The 22,891-nt window shown below is 43.1% G+C and overlaps 1 protein-coding gene across 1 annotated transcript in view; it reads left to right on the top strand.

The window, feature by feature from the left end:
• Positions 1–22,891, top strand: part of camk1da (calcium/calmodulin-dependent protein kinase 1Da) — a 423,644-nt gene that overhangs the window by 215,041 nt on the left and 185,712 nt on the right. The window contains exon 3 of the mRNA XM_059654830.1: positions 5,038–5,112. Within this exon, the coding sequence (XP_059510813.1) occupies positions 5,038–5,112 (75 nt within the window). The remainder of the gene's footprint in view (positions 1–5,037; positions 5,113–22,891) is intronic.

The following is a 22,891-nucleotide window of genomic DNA, read 5'->3' as shown; positions in this document are numbered from 1 at the left end:
TGATAATAGGGATTAAATGGAAGTATGGCTGGAAATCGCAACTTCGCTATGTTGAGAATGTGTGAAGATTCCCCTTACACTGCAATACAGGAAGAAACACATTAGCCAGAGCTGTTTAAGGATTGACCTCTATTCTCTAAGCCAGAGACAGGTGGAGAGAAGGACCTGGGAGCAGAGAATGTTACAAGCTGTATTGGTGTCATGGTGGTTGCATCCCGGCGTTATCTATTTACTTTGCAATTCAGCAATCAATGAAGTGCTGCCAATGACCCTTTACTACATCATTCTCTTGGGATGAAAGCCTGGCTACTGAGACTTAGGAGATGCTTTAGTTCTTGTGTTATTCATTCACTGGCTAGGCCAGTATTAATGTCCAACCCTAATTACCCAGAGAACAGTTAAGAGTTCCCCACAATGCTACTAGACTCACATATATCTGAGACCAGGTAACGATGGCAGTCTTTCTTCCCTAAAAGAACCATCAGTGAAGCAGATTAGTCTTTCCCCCAACAAGCAACAACCAGCATTAGACTCTTAATTCGGTATTTTTTGATTTAAATGTCAAATCCCACCATCTACCATAGTGCGATTTCAACTCGGGTCTCCAGAACATTGCCTGGATCTTGAAATTAATAAATCCCGAGATTATACCATTAAACCATCACCTCCCCTTTTCACCATAACTAATGATATCCTTGAATTACCAAGGTGTAGAGATGGATGAACACCGCAGGCCAAGCAGCATCATAGGAGCTGGAAAGCTGACGTTTCGGGTCTAGACCGTTCATCAGAAAGAAGAAGAAGAAGGGTCTAGGCCCGAAACGTCAGCCTTCCTGCTCCTCTGATGCTGCTTGACCTGCTGTGTTCATCCAGCTCTACACCTTGTTATTTCAGATTCTCCAGCATCTGCAGTTCCTACTATCAATAATGATAACCCTGTGCAGGTTCCATCACCAGGCTGAAATTTGAATACTGATCCTGTTGTAATTGTTTGAACTGTCCACATGGACATAATTTACAGCTGATTACGTTTCTTCTTTTGACATGTGTAATAATTCGGGAAATCCAGCTGGAAGGGAGCATTGTTTACTGTTGAACACCAAACTACAACCATTCCTCATGGATAGGGGAGGCGTTGGCCTGGTAGCCTAATCACTGAACTGATCATCCAGATCAGTCCCAGGGACAATGGAAATTCCAGGGACCCGGGTTTGAATCCTGCTGCGGCAGATGGCGGAATTTGGATTCATAAAAAGAGTCTGGAATTAAGAGTCGAATGATAACCATGAATCTGTTGTTAGTTGTTGGAAAAGCCCGTGTGGTTCACTGATGTCTTTTAGGGAAGCAAACAGCCACCCTTACCCTGTTCTGGCCCAATTGTGACTCCAGACCCACAGCAATGTCATTGGCTCTTGGCAATTAAAGATGGACAATATATTCTGGCTTAGCCAGCGATGCTGTCATTCCCACGAATGAATGAAATAAGGTATACATGGGCTAGTCCCAGCCTGGGACAGACAGTTCTGCAGATCCATCCCTTGGTCCACTTTATTTTGTCATTTTTACGTTTTTTTATATCCAGAAATGCTCTTACAGAAAATGGAGCAGCTTTCTCACCATGAGAAATCACCATGATTCTGTTTTAGTTACTAACAGTCCCTAGTAACAACTTTTCACCCTCCTTGTCTGATCGTTATCAACTGCTTTATCTGTCCAACTGCTCTTCTCGCTCTTTGGGATCTGTCCTATAGTTTACTCCCTACCCCATCCTCCTCCCGATTTTCTGCATATAAACTGACGTTTTCCCAGCTGCCATCAGTTCTGAGGAAGGGTCACTGGACCTGAAATGCTAACTCTGATTTTCTCCTTCACAGACCTACTGAGCTTTTCCAGCAACTTCTGTTTTTGTTCCTGATTTGCAGCATCCGCAGTTCTTTCGGTTTTTACTGTGACATTTTTTTTTGTTTTCTTTAAACTGCTAACTATCACCAGTAATCACCTGTGTAGGCAATTCAGATAATTATGAGCAAAGTCCATTAGGGGCAAGGCAAGCCATCAGAAAGTGAGGGAAATGTAGGGAGAGAGGGAAGGAGCTAAATCAAAATGGAGTTGGGGTGGAAATAAAGCACTGTACCCCACTTGGTGCCCACCTCTCTCTACAGGCATCAAGGGCTGTGGTAAACACCACAAGGTTTGGTCCTCTTGTAGGACAGCTGGGAATGAATAGAACTGCACAGTTGGTCTGCTGTATAAAGGGCACAGCTTGACATCCCATTGCCTTATACTGGGGAACGTGTAGTCAATGAGCTGCAGAGGCAGATTAATTAATGATTCCTCATAGGCTTTGTAGGAGCACATGTGAAGGTTTTCTTGAAGTATCCCAGCATTGATAATTCTGTTGACAAAAACGCACAGTTGTTAGGCCTTTTTTGATTCTTATCATCATCAACCTTTCTTCACCTCGAGTGCCAAACATTAGATATACTTCTTTATTCTTAGAGTTAGAATCCCTACAGTGGCGAAACAAGCCCTTTGGCTCAAGAAGCCCACACCGACTCTCAGAGCATCCCACCCAGACCCATCCCCCTATAACCCACCTAATCTACACATCCTGAACACTAAGGTCAATTCAGCATGGCCAATCCACCCAGCCTGCACAACTTTGGGCTGTGGGAGGAAACTGGAACAAATCCAAGGGGAATGTGGAAACTCAACACAGACAGTCACCCAAGGGTGGAATTGAAGCATGGGCCCCTGGTGCTGAGGCAGCAGTGCTAACCACTGAGCCACCGTGCTCCGAGAGCATTCTCTCGATTTCTAAGGTCTTTGTGGAAAAGATTGAATCTTATATCTTCTGAATCTGATTTGCATGTTAAAACTGGCTTGTAGTGTGTCACTTGATCAATGATTAAACATTGTGAAATGTACAAACAAACGTGACGTTCATATCACTGGCATCTGAAACCCAGCATTGAATGGGTTGAAAATGTTTTTCCTTTTGTACATGCCACCCTGAGAAACCAGCCAGAGAAAAACTAAACAGCAATTTCAAAAAGATTGACAAACCTTCCAAACAGCTGGCAATTCATAAATGGATGTGCAATGAAATGTTACAATAAGTAATACCACTGTAATTGTAACATACGCAGGCCGTTAACACGCGATGCAGCTATGTCCAACATTCCTTTATTTCTATGGAGGAAAAATTGACTCTAAAGCCTGAAAAATGATGAACAGTAAAAGTCTGAAATGTACGAGATATATTTTCTGAGTGGGGTTGTTGGGGTAAGGAAGTGGGGTGGTAGTGCTATTTCTCTACTCCAGCCCCCACCAGCCAGATGTTTATTGCTGCATCTTGTGATGATGGTGAGTTATTGACAAAAGTCTGTATGAAACAGTGTGGAGCTGCAGATTATCAATGTTGGTTAATTCAAGTTATTTTAACACAGTGTCGAGCTGGAGGAACACACCAGGCCAAGCAGCATCTGAGGAGCAGGAAAGCTGACAATTCGGGTCGGGACCCTTTCTTCAGAAACCTCTAACCCGAAACATCAACTTTCCTGCTCCTCTGATGCTGCCTGGCCCGCTGTGTTCCTCCAGCTCCACACCACGATATTTCTGACGCCAGCATTATCAGTTGTTACTATCTGTAATTCAAGTTATTGTTGTTTGTGCAACAAACCTCCCACAGAGTTGTTTTATTCAATTCTTTCATTCAAGTTATTGGATAATTCAAAGCATTTTATCAGCAAAGTACCTCGAGTTGCTAGGACAATCACCCAGAAAGGAAATTCCATCCTCTAACCTCCCCCTTTCTAGTTAAACAATCGCCCCCAGCCCATCTTCCCCATCCAGATGCAGGTTCATGACTCCCAGCTTCTCTTCCTGTGCCAATGAAAGTTGACCATAGACTTCACTCCTTGCCCCAATCCCTTCCTCAAACACTTACAGCTTTGCCCTTCCAACAAACTCTCCTAAGAACATAAGAAATAGGAGCAGGAGGAGTTCACCTGACCCTTCTCCACCATTCAATAATGGCTGATCTTTTCATGGACTCAGCTCCACTTACTCACCCACTCACCATTACCCTAATTCCTTTGCTGTTCTAAAATCTATCTATCTTCACCTTAAAAACATTCAACAAGACAACCTCAACTGCATCACTGGGCAGAGAATTCCACTGATTCACAACCCTGTGGGAGAAGTTCCTTCTCAACTCAGCCCTAAATCTGCTCTCCCTTATTCTGAGGTTATGTCCCCGTTCTAGTTTCAACCACCAGAGGAAACAACCTCCCTGCTTCTATCTTACCTATTCCCTTATATGTTTCTGTAAGATCCACCTGTCATTCTGCTAAATTCCAATGAGTATAGTTTCAGTCTACTCAACCCTTCCCCATAAACCAGTCTCCTGAATTCTGGAATTAACCTAGTCATCTGGCTCTCCCTAGAGTTATCAAATCATTAAGGTCAACAAAGCAAGAAAAAGACCATTTGGCCCATCAAGTCTGTGCTAATCGAAGGCAACCACCTGACCATTCTAATCCCATTTTCCACCAGATGGCCTTTTCCAGATGCTTTAGACAAGCCAGGGGCTCTCGGCAAGTTAGAGCAGATGTATTCTCAGGTTTATTTTAGGAGATGATATCTGTGACCTTCGCAGAGAGCAGACACTTTGCATAGCCCTCCCAATCTACTGATAGTGTTATAGAGTTGTACAGTTTGGAACCAGACCCTTAGGTCCAACTCCTCCATGCCAACCAGATATCCGAAGTTAAACTAGTCACATTTGACAGCTTTTGTCCTGTAGGAGCTATGATGTTCCACTGAAGCACATAATGATTGGCAAGTGTGATCTTTTTGCTTGAAAAGGAACTGCAATGAGCTTTTAAAGATAAACCATTTACATCCTTTCCGGAGCGTGTACCTGGATGAGAGATACCAAGGCTGGGTAGATAGGAAGCTGGCTCATGTCTCAAATTGAACTGTTTGTTCTTGTAATCAGAGCGAGCACTTACCCCGCTGTCTTCTTGCTTCCAGAATAAAGCATGAAAACATTGTGGCCCTGGAGGACATTTACGAGAGCCCAAACCACTTATACCTTGTGATGCAGCTGTGAGTATGAGACTGTGTCAATGTAATATTTTCCAGTGTTTGGAACATTACACAGTTTGCAACTATGAAATCTCTTTTGACGATCTAACACATGCAATAATTACCTTGGTTACCACAATTTTAGATCCCACAATAAAGTAAACAATGACTCTAATTAATGCAGTAGCAAATTTGTAGATAGAAATGGGCAAAAGCTACAAACCTGTTGATTTTGTTTACAGTAAAGTTTCAGAGTTGAATACAGATGACTAAACCAATCGGATGCTTCAGAAATTATCTGAAACCGCTGGGTGTCATTGCTAACTTTAGTTGGATGAAATCCTTGCGGCCACATTACCTGTCCCTGTCCTGCCCTCGGTTCTCCAAGGGTCTTCAATCATGCGGAATTGTCAGAGAAACCAGTGCCATTCCTTTCTTAGTCAGAAAAGTTGGGACAAGATTTGACTGAGGGTTCAAAATCATTAGGTCTCTAGTCATAGTAAGTGGGGACAAACTGTCCCTATTGGCTGAAGGATCAAAAACCAGAGGACACAGATTCAAGGTGATGGGCCTTTGTTCCGGGTCAGAAATCCCATCTGCTGCAGCGAGAGGTTCTGCCTGAGGGTGTGCCAAGGGACTGATTCAATCAATGCATTCTGAAAGGAATCAGAGAAGCGTACAAAGGAGATCTTCAGGGAAAGGGCAGAGGATTAGCTGAGTGGGGCTAACTTCCCTCCTCCTCGGATGCTGTCTGACCTGCTGTGTTTTTGCAGTTCCACATGTGTTGACTCTAGCTTCCAGCATCTGCAGCCCCTACAGTCTCCAGAACCTTATTAATAATAAAGACAAAGAACTGCGGGTGTAGGCGAACTGAAACATAAACAGAAGTTGCTGGAATAACTGAGCAGGTTTGGCAGCATCTTTAGAGAGAGAAAGCAGAACTAATGTTTCGAGTCCAGTGACTTATTTATGATTGGATGACGATTAAGCATCAATAAAACAGACAATTTGTCCTGTTTGCAATATATTACAACTAATCAATGACAAAAATTGTGATTAATTTTATAGTGTCTCTGCCATGTCTCTCCTGGGTTACTTATGTGCTGGGAATTAATTCCTGGAAACTCTGTGAAGATGCCAGAGGAATAGCAAATTTATCTTTGGCTGAAACAATGGTCACTGTAATGTACCTGAGTGCCTTTTGGCGTGAGTTGTTCGCTCGTGTCACTGTTTCTACATATTTCAGCTATGTTTATTGGAAGGATGAGACATAACTGCGCTGCGATATCAATGTAAAAATGTCTGTTGTTTTCCTGTAAATCCCCTTTATCCTTATTATTTACAACCTCTGGTTTTCCAGAAACAGTTTCCAAGCTGGTATGAAGCTGGAACTCTCATTGAAATGAATGTTCCAAAGTGTCACTCACTACTCCCCATAGATCACTCTCTCAGGAAAAGGAGATCACAGTGAAAGTGCCCACTGAGGCAGAAAATGGTGATGTTATCTTTGAACAGCAGTACAACCTGGGTTAATAAGCTGGTTGGCTTCCATAGCTAATATTTGGTTGAGCGTAGCACCAACAGCTCTGGTTCCATTCCTATTTTGGCCTTGTCGCATGTTTAGTATGGAGTGTTACCCCTTAAAACTATATTGTCAACTCTCTCTCTCTCTCTCTTTGTCGAGATTTTGCCTTCAAGATATTAACAGGAAAAGCCAGGGTAGATAAACATAAACTACTCCCACTGGTTGGGAATCTAGAACCAGAGGGGGCATACTCTGAGAATTTGGGCCAAACAGTTCAGGAGAGATTTTGGCAAGGATTTCTACACACAAAGGGTAGGGGATCCTGGATCATTAGTTAATTTTGAAACGGAGATGGATACATTTTTGTTAAGCATAGGTATTAAGGGAAATGGGCTAAAGTCAAATAACTAGAATTATGCCACAGGTCTCATTGAATAATGGAACAAACTCCAGGGACTGAATCTCCTTACCCTGCTCCTATATTCCGATATTTTTTGATAGGAAAATGCAAACAGACTCTCATACTATGCCCATTATCTTTTAATCCATAGTGTGTGATACTACAGAGCTGCTGGGAACACTGCCCCTGAATTGAACAAATGTCAAACAATCAATTCATTTTAACATTTCTTCGTACTGGAAGAGGAAGAAACATGCCTCTATTGCAAACAGCGCTATCCAGAATTGCCCTGCGATGCAATGGACATTGTCGTGAGGAACCAGGTGGAAAAATGCAGTAACATTAGGAATAGGGTCCAGACCCAAAAAGGTCAGCCTTCCTGCTCCTCTGATGCTGCTTGGCCTGCTGTGTTCCTCCAGCTCTACACCGTGTTATCTCAGATTCTCCAGCATCTGCAATTCCCACTATTGTAGAAAATATTAGGTTTCTTTTCATTTTCCTTGAACATTGAATCATTGGCGGTGGGAGGTCACATGATTCAATGATGTAGAATGTGGAAGGAGTTGACATCCTTGATGGTTTGGGTCACAATGTAAGCCTCAGGCTGTACCCTCAGTAGGTGTAGCAAGATGCCACATGTCATTTTAGATTCATTTTTCTAATTTTTTTAATGTAGAGGCATTAGCACATAGATTGGGAGATGAATCTTGAAGGATTCGGGGCATTTAGGGATGACAAGAAACAAGGAAAAGATGGGGAGTGGCTCTGGTAGCTAATTGTGGTATTAGTGAATCATTATTTTGCATCAGTCTTCCTTGTAGAGAATACAGTAACGTCCCAACGAAGCAATGAATCTGGAAATAGAGGGAGGGAGGAACTGAGAAAAAGCACCATTACTGGAGAAGTGGTACTGAATAAACTGCTAGAGATGTGTCTGTCAAGAGCTGAGTTTTGATGGGGCTAATAAGATAGTTGATACATTGGTTTCAATTTTCCAAAACTCTCTTGGTTCGGGGATGTTTCCATTAGATTGCGGGGGGAGAAAAAGCAAATCCAAACCTTATTTAAATAGAGGTGTGGGCGTGAGATACAAAGCAGGAAAATCCAGGCCAGCTCACTTAACCTCTATCATGGGGAAACAATTATTTAAAAAGTTATAACAGGGCAGCTGGTTAAGTTCAAGGTAACCAGGCAGATTTAGCATAGTTTAGTGAAAGGGAAATCTTGTTTAACCAATCTATTGAAGTTCTTTGAGGACATAAAATCTACCGTGGATGAAGGGGAACCAGTGGATGTACTGTTCTTACTTTTCCAAAAGATGTTTCACAAGGGGTCACTTCAAACGTTACAGCAGTAAGTAAAAGCTCAGGGTGTAGTGGGTAGCACATTGGCATTGAAAGAAGATTGGCTGTCCAACAGGAAGCAGACAGTAGACATGAATGGGTCTTTTTTCTGATTGGCAAATGGTAACAAGTAGTGGACCATGACAATTGGTACGGCTTACAATGTATATGAATGAGTTTGATGAAGCATCGTTGTACTCGATACATAGATAGGTCGGAATGTACATTGTGAAGATGTCATGAGGCTAAAAAAGACACAAAAAGATTGACTGAGTGGGCAGAGACTTGGCAAGTTGAATATAATGTGAGAAAATGTGTAATTGTCCATCTTGACAGGAAGAATAAAAAATAACTGCATTATTTAAACAGTGCGAGGTTACGGAGCTCTGAGATGCAGAGGGATCCTAGTGCATGAATCACAAAATACAAGGACAGCAAGTCATTAGAAAGCTAATATAATGTTATCACTCTTTGTGAAGGGAACTGCATTTAGAATTTGGGCGGTAATACGCGACAGCGGTGAGACCCCATCGAGAGTATGGTACACCTTATTTGAAGAAGAATGTGAATGCATTGGAGGCAATTCGGAGAAGGTTTAACCAGGTTACTGATGTTAGGAATAAGAGGGACTTCTTATGCACAAAGGTTGGGCAGGGTGGGCTGTATCCACTGAAGTTTGGAAGGATAAGAGGTGATTTGATTGAAACTTATACAATCTTGAGGGGCCTTGACATGCTGGATGCAGAGAGGATGTTTGCTCTTACGGAAGGATATAGAATTATGGGTCACTTTTTAAAAATCAGGGGCTGCCCATTTAAAACAGAGATTGGGTAAAATGTTTTCCCAGAGAGTGCGGTGAGCCTTTGGAACTCACTTCCTCAAAAGGTGGTAGAAGCAGAGTCCTTGAATATATTTAAGGCTAAGGTGGGTAGATTCTTGGTGAGCAAGTTGAGGTTAGACGTTATCTGGGGTAGGCAGGAATATGGAGTTATAATGAGATTGACCACAACCTTATGAAATGGTGAAGCAGTCTCAGGGGACTGAATGGCCTCATTTTCCCATAAAACGCAGTTGGCTGGAGTGAGAAATCCTTCTAATAGTGCACATTACAAATCATTTTGCCTTAGTTGAGGTATAAAATGTGAGGGAAAAATACACTGTTGGATATTATTGTGCAAGTAACATTGAAACATGGCTGATCAATAGAAGTTTCACCAATATTCATTGTTTAAGAACACTATGAAACGGTTTGCTTCATAAGTTGCCAATCTCTAGACTGTTATGTTTTCCTATTAATAGCTGGCATTATGATAGCAGAGTGGGTTCAATTGGCTGAATGGCCTGTTGGAACTCCTAATTTGTTCATTCGATCACCTTATTCAAAGAAGGATGTGAAAGCATCGGAGGGAGTTCAGAGAAGGTTACTAAGGTCAGGAATAAGAGGGCCTTGTTATGAGGAAAGGTTAGACGGGATAGAGCTGCATCCATTGATGTTTAGAGAGATAAGAAGTGACTTGTTGAAACATATAAGATCTACAGAGGCCTTGACAGGCTGGGTGTAGAGACGATGTTTTCTCTATTAGAAGGATACAGAGCCAGGGATTCATGTTTAAAGATCAGGGACCACTCATTTAAAACCGAGATCACATGTTAAGTATGAAGCAATCACTTAAACCCTCCTTTCCCAATTTCTTTATTACATATGTCACTGTACAATTACACCACCACACGGCATGCAGAATTGAGCAAAGGACCTGCCCCTCAGCAGATCATGAACACTACATCCCTTTAAGAGTACGCTGCATCAGATTCTGTCTCTCCATGTGTAATATTCCCACGGACTTTCCTAAATGCAAATACCACTTGGAGATTTTCACAGCCGCTTGAAGTTATCAAGTGAAATGCAGTGAGAAAATATTATCGAAGATTAACAGTGACATTGGAATAATTACAATGAATAATACTCATTTAACCTAACATGAATCCTTTCAGTGCCTGGGTCAACACAAGGAATACTCCTAATCTGCTACAACTCCATCCTGACACCTTAGAAAGCTTTTCTAGCTGTTTCAGCTGCAGTGTTTCACCCAGATGAATTTGGGAAAGGTGGTGCCTAGTTGAAATAGCACTGAATGAGAATCCAGAGACTCAGACTAAGGATCTAGGGAAATGATTTAGAATCCCATCACGGTAGCTGGTGAAATTTGAATTCAAATAATGAATCTTTAAGGCAGTGATGATGACAGTGAAAATAGCATTAATTCTTGTGAAGAGTCATCTGTTTCCCCAGTGTCCTTTAGGGAAAGAAATCTACCATCCTTAGCCAATCTGGCCTACATGTGACTCCAGACCCACAACAATGTTGTTGGCTTTGAAATGGCTGAGCAAGGCACAGTGCTCAAGTCAGTGAGGGATGGGCAACAAATGCTGCCCTGTCATTGACACCCACCTCTCATGAAAGAAGGAAGGTGAAACGAATGGGAACTTGTATATCTCCTTGATGGTTCTGACCCCAAGAGAAGGTCATATCCAAGTGGGTCAGTTTGAGTGGAGGGAGGATGTTTCTTGTTGTGATGTGTACGTTGATGGTAAGCAGTGCAAAGAAATGGAATTAATTGGTGTCGGAGTGGCTTGTAAATATTGCCCCAATAAATGTTCTGAATTTCCTAAAGCAGCGTAAGCAACCTGCTGAACCAGCCCATTCGTAAAATTAGGAAACATAAATGGACCTTTTAAAGCTCAGGCATGATATTAACCACAGGCTTGGGTGTGAAACTGGATGTGAACACAACACAACACCCCAGAGACAAAGTTATCAGTTCTACACTTTGGCTGCTGCCTGCGTTGTGAGAATGTCAGCTATTTCCAAATAGATTGTTTTTAAAAAAATCTAATTCCTCATTTCTGCAAAATGTGGTGCTCCTGGCTGAGTTGATTCTGGAGTTGAGAGCCCATTCACTAATATTCCTTTCAAGCTCACAAGCCATGTGGCTATTTTTACCGTTTGACGCTACCGTTAATAAAGTATACGAGTTGTTCAGTTGCACCCCTGCCTCAAACTTCTCAAATTAATCAGTCAAGAAGGCATTTCATCATATTTATGAAACAGCAGCATTTAAGTTGCATTTTACGATTTTATAATTACAACAAAGGCTGCAATCTATCGCTCGTATCAGGAGATCTGTGAAGCCGTAAAGTAAGGTGTAAGGCAATTAGCACTTCAAATGTACACTGCCATCAAATTTGATTACAATATAGTCAATCCTTTCGTTGTGTCACTGATATAGGTTAGCTTCCTCCAGTGGTCCCCAGCATCACAAATACCAGTCTTCAGCCAATTCAGCTCATTCCATGTGATATCAAGAAACGGTTGGAAAACCTGGATAGTGCAGAAGTTATGGCCCCTGGCAGCATTCCAGTAATAGCAGAGAAGACTTGTGCTCCAGACCTTGCCGCTCCCCGGCCAAGCTGTTCCAGTACAGTTACAACACTGGTATCTACCCAACAATGTGGAAAATTGCCCAGGTATGTCCTATACTCAAAAAGTAGGGCAAATCCAAACTGCCACTTACTGACCCAACAGTCTACTCTCGACCATCAGTGACATGATGGAAGGTGTCATTAACATTGCTATCAAGCAGCACCTGCTCAGCAATAACCTGCTCAGTGATGCCCAGTTTTGGTTCCGCCAGGGTCAGTCAGCTCCTGAGCTCATTGCAGCCTTGGTTCAAACATGGACAAAAGAACTGAATTCCAGAGGTGAGGGGAGGGTGATAGCCCTTGACATCAAGGCTGCATTCAATTGAGTAGCGCTTTCAAAACTGCAATCAATGGCTATCAGGGGACAAACTCTCCTGTGATTAGAGTCATATCTGACACGTCGGAAGATGGTTGTGGTTGTTGGAGGTCAATCATCCCAGCTCCAGGAATCTCTGGTGGAGTTCCTCAGGGTAGTATCCTCGGCCCAAGCATCTTCAGCTGCATCATTAATGACTCCATCTTAAAGTCAGAAGTGGGGATGTTCGCCGATGATTGCACAATGTTCAGCACCATTCACACCTCCTTAGATACTGAAGTGGTCCATGTTTAAATGAAACAAGATCTGGACAATATCCAGGCTTGGGCTGACAAGTGCCAAGTGATATTTGTGCTGCACTGACCATCTCCAATAAGAGACAATCTAACCACCATTCAATGGTGCTTTTATTGTTGACTCCCTCACTATCATCACCTGGGTTTCCACTGACCAGAAATCACCTAGACTTGCCACATAAACATGATGGCTACGAGAGCAGCTCAGAAGCTAGGAATACTGTGGCGAGTAACTCAACCTCCTGACTCGCCAAAACCTGTCCATCATCCAAAAGGCACAAGTCAGGAGTGTGATGGAATACTCCCCACTTGCCTGGATGGGTGCAGCCCCAACAACACTCAAGAAGCTTGACTCCATCCAGGAAAAAGCATTCCACTTGATTGGCACCACTTCCACAAATATTCACTCCCTCCACCACTGACGCTCAGTAGCAGCAGTGTGTACTATCTATAAGATTAACTGCAGAAATTCACCAAGGCTCCTTAGACGGCATCTTCGAAACCCACAGCCACTTGCATCTAGAAGGACAAGGGGGCGGCAGACATATAGGAACACTAACACCTGCAAATTCCCCTCCAAGCCACTCACCATCCTGACTTTGAAATATGTTGCCGTTTCTTCAATGCCGCTGAGTCACAATCCTGGAATTCCCTCCCAAAGGATATTGTGGGTTAACCTACAGCACATAGACTGTGATTTTCAAGAAGGCAGATCATCACCACTTTCTCAAGAGGGCAACTAGGGATGGGCAATAAATCCTGGCCCAGTTAGCATTGCCCTCATTACCACAAGTGAATTTATATGAAAAAAGTTGAGGCTAAGATCCATGTGGTAGAGTTGAAGGGTAATACAGCATAGAAACAGACCCTTCAGTCCAACCTGCCCACACTGACAAAATATCCCAGTCTGACTTAGTCCCATTTGCCAGCATTTGGCCCAAATCTCTCTAAATCCTTCCTATTCCTGTACCCTCCAGATGCCTTTTAAATGTTGTAATTGTACCAAGCACCACCAGTTCCTCTGGCAGCTCATTCCATACCTGCACCACCCTCTGCGTGAAAATGTTACCCCTCAGGTCCTTTTTAAATCTTTCTTCTCTCACCTTACTCCGCCCTCAGCTTTGGACTCCTCTACACTAGGTAGAAGACCTTGGCTATTCACCCTTTCCCTGCCCTCTTGATTTTATGAACCTCCGACACTCCAGGGAAAATGGCCCCAGCCTATTCAGCCTTTCCCAATAGCTCAAACCCTCCAACCCTGGCAACATCCTTGTAAATCTTTACTGCACCCTCTCAAGTTTAATGACAGCCAGAGTTGAATGCAGTATTCCAAAAGTGGCTGAACCAATGTTCTGTGCAGTCGCAATATGACACCCCAACACCTATACTCAACGCACTGAGCAATACCAGTTGCCTTCTTCACCAGCCTGCATACCTGTGACTCCACTTTCGAGGAACTATGTACCTGTAACCACTAGGTGTCTTTGTCAGCAACTCTCCCCAGGGCCCTACCGTTGTGCCAACCTTAAAATGGCTCATTTATCCTGACTTGCAATTTCCTATTGGCTAATCCTTCAGCCAGACTCATTTGATCTCCTCCAGCACCATGAGTCCTTAACTTCTGCAGTAACCTTTCTGTGACAAATTATTGTATGCCTTTTGGAAATCCAAATACACTAAACCTATTGAGATAACACGGTGTAGAGCTGGATGAACACAACAGGCCAAGCAGCATCAGAGGAAAGCTGACGTTTCAGGTCAAGACCCTTCTTCAGAAATGGAGGAGGGGAAGGAGATTCTGAAATAAATAGTGAGAGAGGGGGAGGCGGATAGAAGATGGATAGAGGAGAAGATAGGTGGAGAGGAGACAGACAGGTCAAAGAGGTGGGGATGGAGCCAGTAAAGGTGAGCGTAGCTGGGGAGTTAGGCAGGGGATAGGTCGGCCCAGGGAGGTGGGATGAGGTTAGTAGGTACAAGATGGGGGTGGGCCTTGAGGTGGGAGGAATGATAGGTTAGGGAGGTGGGTACGAGCTGGGCTGGTTTTGGGATGCAGTGGGGCGAGGGGAGATTTTGAAGCTGGTGAAGTCCACATTGATACCATTGGGCTGCAGGGTTCCCAAGCAGAATATGAGATGTTGTTCCTGCAGCTTTCAGGTGGCATCGTTGTGGCACTGCAGGAGGCCCAGGATGGACATGTCGTCCGAGGAGTGGGAGGTGCAGTTGTTTGTTGCGAACTGAGCGTAGGTGTTCCACAATGTGGTTCCCCAAGCCTCTGCTTGGTGTTCCTGATGTGGCTGAGGCTGCAACGGCCACATCCCTGGGCACTACAAGCAATTTGGCATGGCCAATCCACCTATCTTGCACATCTTTGGACTGTGGGAGGAAACCGGAGCACCCGGAGGAAACCCATGCAGACACAAGCAGAATGCACTAACTTCACACAGACAGTCACCTGAGGATGGAATCGAACCCGGGACCCTGGCGCTGTGAGGCTGCAGTGGTAACCACTGAGCCACTGTGCCACCCCAATCTCTGCTGCCAATTCCTGAGCGATGTATTCAATTTTCTGATTTAATTTTACTGTATGCCACTTTACTCGTTTTGTAAAGCAGAGCCTGTTACCCCTGAGGCTTTGCCTTGTAATTTAGTTCCGGCAGCTTGTGCTCCCTTATCTGAACCTCTTTCCTTGTTGAACCTCGATTGTTCGTGCCCACCAAGTTCACTCTGCGGCCCTGAGGAGATGACTTTGGCCCAAGCATTAGGCAGGCTGCATGCTTTTTGATTCAGGTTTTGAACTGCAGAGAGCCCTGTCCACAGTGTCTCCTGTACCAACTATGTTTCTTTTTGCCCCATAAGCACTTTATTAAATATCAGGTGTGTCAGACTGAGTGCTTGGGAATCACCAGCTCCCGATTTTACTTCCATAAGTTTGAATGGTGAGAAGATCAGGCATGTTCCCTTACAAATGTGTTCCCCTACAGGGCAGGCAGTCTAAGTAGATTCCCCACTATTCTCCTCACAGAATCAATCATTTATGGTAGATACATGAAATGTCCTTATAATTGCTGCCTCAATTAACAGAAATTTTCTCCCAAAATTCACTCCTGCCTTTAATGATCTGTTAGTGTGTGATCTCTTTCTAAAACGGATGGCTGTGGTTTTGTAGGGGTGACAAGCAAGAGGTCAACAGCAGAAAAAATGAAAGAACTGCATCAGGCTTCACTTCCACCCCCCACCCACACACAGTGCTGTAAATCACAGAGTTACTAGCATCATCCCTCCTACTGCTGAACCACAGGCCAAGGTGGTAAGGCAACTTAATGATGACTTCTCATAGAGTGGAGCTTAATCGCTAGTACATTTCAATGATCAGCATGAGTATCCAATCAAACAAATAAGATTAGTGACATGTGAAACAATTAAATTTAATAGCATATTATTTAGAAACACTGTTTTCCACAGTGCATTCAGAATACAGAATCAACTACCATTGTAACCATTTTTGGATAGAATATTTTCTGTAAGAAAGTTGCTGCTTGATTCAGTTTTCTTGAGTTTAGTTTTAAAAATGTGTTTGGCAGAAAGTTAGGCGAAGCCATTTAGTGATGTTCCATGCTTTCTTACATGGGAAGTGACAAGCTACAGGGCTATATAGGCACACTTATGCCTTTCCTCACTCACTGTCATAAACCCAGTAATTGGAGGGAAAGCAGGCTGAAATTTCTTTGAATTGTGTGCAGCCTGGGTGTGGGGAGAGCTGAGGAGGCCCCGATACTGGTAGCTGTTTGCTATTCTGTATCCATCACAGGGCCATTTTGAAAGCTGCAATGTGGTTGACATTCAAAGCAATTAAATGATCTATTAAGGCCACTGTCCTGAAGCAATTGGAATTTCCTAACAGTTGTATGTGTCCTATACCTTCAAGAGAGTTTATCTTTAAGCATTTCATGGGCTGCTTACACGCACTTTACTCATTCACAGGATGGGGGCATTACTGGCTGAGCCAGAAGTTTATTGCCCATCCCTAATTATCCAGAAAGCAGTCGACCTCTTTGTTGCGGGTCTGGAGTCACATGTAAGCCTTAAAGGACATCAGTGAACCAGATGGGTGTTTACAAAAATCGGCAATGTCACCTTTAGAGTCTTAACTCCAGATATTTATTGAATTCAGAATTCCACCATCTGATGTGGTGGGATTCAAACACAAGCCCCCAAAACATTACCTGAGCCTTGCTTGATTGATTGATTTTATTGGCAAATGTACTGAAACACAGTGTGCGGGTTACATTATTTGGGACTGGAGTCCATTCAACAGTCTTTGAATTAACAGTCCAGGAATTATACCAGTAGGCCACCACTATCATGGCCCTGCCTGCCTGTTAGTCTGAGCTGCACACACAGAAATCAGTGGTTTTTCTGAAATAAAAGCAGAAAGCTGGAGAAACCCAACAGGTCTGGCATCATCTGCGGAGAGAGAAACGGAGGGAACATTTTGACTCTGGTGTGACTTTTCTTTGGAACTGAAGAGGGCTAGAAAATGATGCTTTTTGTGCTGTCACTGTACTATCTGCTTTGCAACTTATAACATGCTTTGCTGTTCCAAAAAACTAACTCACGGAGTTAATCAATCCCTGACAAGTGATTAGACCCTTATCAATAAAAGAACAATGCAGTCATGTCCCTTCTGTTTGCCAGTATTGTCTTCAGTGGGACTCAAACCATCACCTCTGGCTTCAAGGCAGGAATGTCTCACCACCATTCGATCAATACATTGCTCTATATGTTTACTCCAGAAAAATTATGCTTTGCCATTTCTTTGCTAGACTTCTAAGTGAAGCTATTATATTTAGGATATATGCATTGGTGCCACAATTACGAGGATTATTATCCCATTCACCCAGGATTCCTTGGACCATATGCAAAAAAAGCACTGAATTTAACCATTGCGCATGGATTTTGTTTAAAATTACATTTCGAGACTTGATGTGGAGCTCCACAAGCCCAGTTCGGGACTGCTTTGCAAACAAACATTGTAAATTGTCCGTAGCATCAGCACCACACAAATTGCTGGTTTGTCCAGAGCAGATTGTGCTACAAACACAGACTATTGCTCTGATATTTTGCTCACAAAAGGCGTATCCCTTCCAGACATTGTTAGTGGTGAGGTTTTCCTGCAAGCAAGTTATGGCATCAAACGTCATTTGCTGTGTGACATAGCGTGCAGCCAATCTTAAAATCAGGAGAAGGGCAGTGGGTCAGCTTTTAAAGACTTTTTCAAGAAAAGATATTCACTCATGAGCTGGCCGGTACTTATTGCCTGTCCCTAGTTGCCCATGAGAAGGCAGGGATGAGCTGGCTTCTTGAACCACTGCAGTCCACCTGTTGTAGTTGACCCACAATGCCCTGAGGGAGGGAATTCCAGGATTTCGACCCAGCGAACTTCATAAAGAAAGGATTATAACTCGCGTGGAGAGATTTTGTTTGGAACAACTATACTCTGTCTAATGACAGCATTACTAAAGTATGATGGACATTGAGTTCCCACATGCTATTTTTTAAAATTAATTGTCCACATTTCAAGTCCACAAGCTTTATATGATAATGTATTTCCTGTCCATGTACCGCCACCTAGTGACTGTTCTGTGCTTACTTATGATTCACTCACATCCTTGCATCGGGTTTTTGAGGCACAGGCATTTGAAATCTTGTTCATTGGCACCAGCCAAGAACACAAACCAAATTCTGAGTCTCAGCTGGTTTCGGAGTGAAATTGCCCACATTATGTCATCTGCTCAGTTGAGTCTCTGCAATGACATAGCAGAGCAACCAACTTGGAGGGTGTGCTTGGAATTTCAGCAATTCTAAAAATAACTGATTAGATCATGATATGTAATAAACGAAATGGCAGTAGGTTGCGAAGGTGACAACAGACCATGTTTGTCGTCAGTGAGATTGGTACTCATGGAAGCTCTTACTGGCAGCAAAATCATTTGGTCAGTATTTTGAACATCTATTGTGTCCAGTGCCAATGTGCTTATGTTTCTTTATTCATTCACTCTTGACTTGTGCTTTATTCATTCATTCGCTATTACCAGGGGACATAGTTTTAAAGTGAGTGGAGGTAGATATAGGGGAGAAATCAGAGGTAGGTTCTTTACTCAGAGTGGTAGGGGTGTGGAATGCATTGCCGGAGAGGTTAAGAGAGTCGGCCTCATTAGGGGCATTTAAGCGGCTATTAGATAGTCACGTGGATGATAATATAAGGTAGGGGTGGAGGGTAGGTAGACCTTAGGATTAAGGTAAAAGTTTGGCACAGCATTGTGGGCCGAAGGGCCTGTACTGTGCTGTACTGTTCTATGTTCTATGTTATTCATGGGATATGGTTGTGGCTGTCCGAACCAATATTTATGGCCCATCCCTAGTTACCCTAGAGAACGTGCTAGTGAGATGCTTTCATACCTCTGCAGTCAATTTGGTTGAAGGAAACTCACAATGCCGTTAGGCAGGGAGTTGCAGGACTTTGAGGCAGTGACAATGAAGGCATAGCGACATATTTCCAATTCAGGATGGTGTGTGAGGGTCAGGGGAGGATTTGCAGGTGTTTGTGTTCCCATATGCCTCCTGCCCTTCTACGTGCTCGAGGTACCAGGTTTGGAAGGTTCTGTTGGAGAAACCTCAATCAGTCATTGTAGTGCATCTTGTGGATGGTACTGAGTGTTTTTGGTGGTAAAGGGTCTGGAGTTTGAAGGTGTAAATCAAGCGGCTGCTTTTTCCTGGATGGTGTCAAGCATCTTAAGTGCGTTGGAGCTGCACTCAACCAGGCAAGTGGGGAGTATCCCATCACACTCTTGACTTGTGCCTTGCAGCTAGTGGACAGGTTTTGAGCAATCAGGAGGTGAATTATTCACTTCAGTCTCTGATTTGCTGTTGTCGCTGTATTTCTATGGCCAGTCCAGTTCACTTTCTGGTCAACGGCTTACCCCAGGATTCTGATAGTAGGGGATTCAGTCACGTTCAAATGTCTAGGTGCAGTGGTTAGATAGTCTCTTGTTGGAGATGGTCATTGCCTGGCCACTTGTGTGATGTGAATGTTATTTTCCACTTGTCAGGCCAAGCAAGGACTCAGTCTGTAACAGGGCTAATGACCTAAGGCCTGGACTAATGATCCAACAACTTCAAATCCCATCGTGGCAGCTAGGGAACTTCATCTGGTTGATTGGGCCAGTGCCCCTAACAATGCTCACAAACTTCTTATATAAAACACAAGTGGCATACTAGTGTTCTTCAAGGAATGGAATCTGACATCCTTAGCTGGTCAGGCCTATATGTGACTCCACACCTAAGTAACATACTGACTTAACAGCCTTAAGAAAGTGGCTCATCTTCCAAGGGCAGTTATAGATAGACAATAAATAACATGTGAATTTAAAAAAAAAACATATGGAGCTAGGAAAGACTAATGCTCATTTAAATGTTATGAAAACAGATTATTGTAATGTTGCTGATAGTTTGTGGATGGTTTCTGTTGTAGGAGTGATTGACTCTGGGTAGACCTTGCTCTTACCTTTCACCAAATGACAGGGGCATCTGTATTATTTCATATATTCACACTTAAGCAACCCTAAACTCCTCATACAGAGGTCTGCTCAACGAGTCAATGGGCAATGAAAGCAGAGAGGTTAGCTTTCCACCCTGTTGTTGACCTGTTCATTCTCCTTTCTCCTTCGTGGTACTCTACATGAACACAAATTCATGGTCACAGCAAAGGCACCTTGCTTCCTGCCTTACAACATTAACAGCAACGTGTGCAGAGGGCTCTTGTGGTGCTGTGGTAGTGTCTGCACGTCTGAGCTGGGTGAGTTGGATTCAATTCCCACCTGCTCCAGATGTGTGTCCATGTTTCTGAACTGGTTGATTAGTAAACGTCTATCTCATCTACAAGATCTACTGAAGCAACTCACCAAGGTTCCTTGACACTGGGCAACTCTTTGTGAGGTCCCCACAGCAGATTTAACTCAAACATTTCTTGTAAAAGTTCTACACTTTTAAACTTAAATTCTAAGTCTGCAAAAATTACTAATAATGCTCGAATAATGCTGATCTTGTTAATGTTGACCTTGCCTATGGCTCGTTCTGTGCTGTGTAACCTGTATGCCTCACTCTGTCTAGTTTTTTATCACCCTGTGATCTGTATGTCCTTCCTTACTATGATCTGCCAATCCTGCTCGCAAACAAAGCTTCTCTCTGTGCTTAGGAACACTTGACTATAAACCAAATCAATTCAGCACCACTTTCCAAACCCATGACCTCTACCAACCAGAAGAGCATCTCTTCTAAGGCATTTCACTGACTGTAAATCACGTTGTGACACCCTGAGTTTGGCAAAAATGGTGTAGAAGTTTTTTTCCTTTTTTTAAAAACATAAGTGTAAGCTACCACGCAACCACAAAAATTACGCCTTCAAACTCCAGCCCCTTCACCACCAAAACACAGAAGCAATACTCAGTACCATCCACAAAAGGCACTACAATACGGACAGTAGTTGGCAGAATGTGAAATGACCCGGGTTTCGTTACTTGGCCGTGTTCTGAGTGAGGACAATTGTTAGGGGCTCAATGATCTGAGTTTGAGCAAAATCAGTCAGGCATTCCTTTCTTGAGACCAAGCTAACACACCTCTACTTAAGAAGTGCTGATGACTGATCACAAGAACAGGTTTACAGATGGATTGGACTACGTCTTCACTTTGCAATCTCTGCATAAACCATTACTTGACAGCTGAATAATTGCATCATGTGCGTCAAACTAAGAAAACAGTCATAATACTGTCTCTTTTCAAGAAAATCTGTTGTATTGTAAATGCAAGTTTAATATATTTTAAAACTAAAATGAGTACAAATTAACAAAAGATTATTATTGTACTTTTTCATATCACTGACTGCCAGGAACAAAGGAACAGATAAACAAAGTGCTCTTCTGTAATAATGAATTCTAAGCTTGTCCCATTTTTCACTGGAACAAAATAGTCTTGTGCAGTACTGACTTCATTGTTCTTTTAGGAAGTGGATATATTTTATAGCAGAGTTGATAGTATTCTTAAAAGCTGCTTCTGCCAAAGGCACTGACATGAGTTTGGGTATAATTCTGGCAATGTTGACAACTGTCCCTGTCTTAATGGTCATTCTTCATGTGAATGGGTGACAACAGGCTGTTCCATCATGAGGAACATCATTGCTGAGCATGAGTCTGCTCACATCCAGGATCAACACATACTTATTGTCTGTAGGAGGAAGGATGGATAGTGGCGCAAACCAAGTTGCTTTTCCCTCGCCTGACTTTTTGAGACATTTAAAGTTAGTTTGTTTGTCTTATTTATGCAACAGACATGGCATCACTGGCTACACTGCATTCGTTGACCGTCCCTAGTTGCCCTTGTGAAGCTGCCTTCTTGAACCGCTGCAGTCCTCGTGCTGTAGGTGGACACACAATGCTGTTAGGGTGGGAGTTGAAGGAAGTTGATCCAGCGGCGGTGAAGGAATGGACAATATATTTCCGAGTCGGGATGGTGAGTAGCTTGGAGGGGATCTTGCGAGGGGTGCTCTCATGCATCAGTCATTGTCCTTCCAGGCAGTAGAGGTCAGTGGTTTGGAAGGTGCTTTCTAAGGAGCTTTGGTGAATTTCTGCAGTGCATCTTGTAGATGGTACACACTGCTGTTACTAAGTGTTGGTAATGGAGGGAGAGGATGTTTGTGGATGTGGTGCCAATCATATCTCACACTAACCATGAAGAATGTGGTTTGAATTGCACCAATGTTTACTTCCTCTTCTTCTGATGTAGACATACCACCTTACAGTGTAAAGACTTTACAGAAGATTTACCAAATATCAATTCAATTGACTCATTGGCGTCAATTTCTCTGTATTCCAGGTCATGTCAAAGTTGCTGATGCAGCACAGTAGTGTGCTCTATTAGTCTGAGCTGAGTTTTAAACTATTCAGCACCTCGAAGGCAACTGAATCCAATTTCTGAAGCATTTCCCTCATACACTCATGCCTTCTTCTCTCTCACTGCCTTCTCTCTTCACACCTTCAAAGATTTGTTCCTCTAATGGGATTTTGACCATTCTAACCTGGAAGAAATTATTGGTTTAAGTTATAATATGCTTTTGGAAAATAATGTCAAATTCAGGATAACTCTTTAAGATCCAGAATGTTACAAAAAGGAAAAGCTGGCCTGATGAGGGAAGGGCTGGAAGTGCTGGCACAAGCCAGCATTGTTAATGAGTTCTTCCAAAAGGAGATGAACCCTGACCCTAATGCATTGAAGCTCATTTAGAGACATAAGCAGAATCAATATTATATTTCAAACCCTGCAGTAAACTGGAATAGAGGATGTCAAGCAATGATGGCAGTCTTGCAAGCTGAAGCAAGATCTGGCTGA

Source organism: Stegostoma tigrinum, chromosome 25 (genome assembly GCF_030684315.1).
Source record: "Stegostoma tigrinum isolate sSteTig4 chromosome 25, sSteTig4.hap1, whole genome shotgun sequence".
Lineage (NCBI taxonomy): Eukaryota > Metazoa > Chordata > Chondrichthyes > Orectolobiformes > Stegostomatidae > Stegostoma > Stegostoma tigrinum.
Note: the sequence above shows the minus strand (reverse complement) of the source record. Positions and strands in the feature narration are given on the sequence as shown.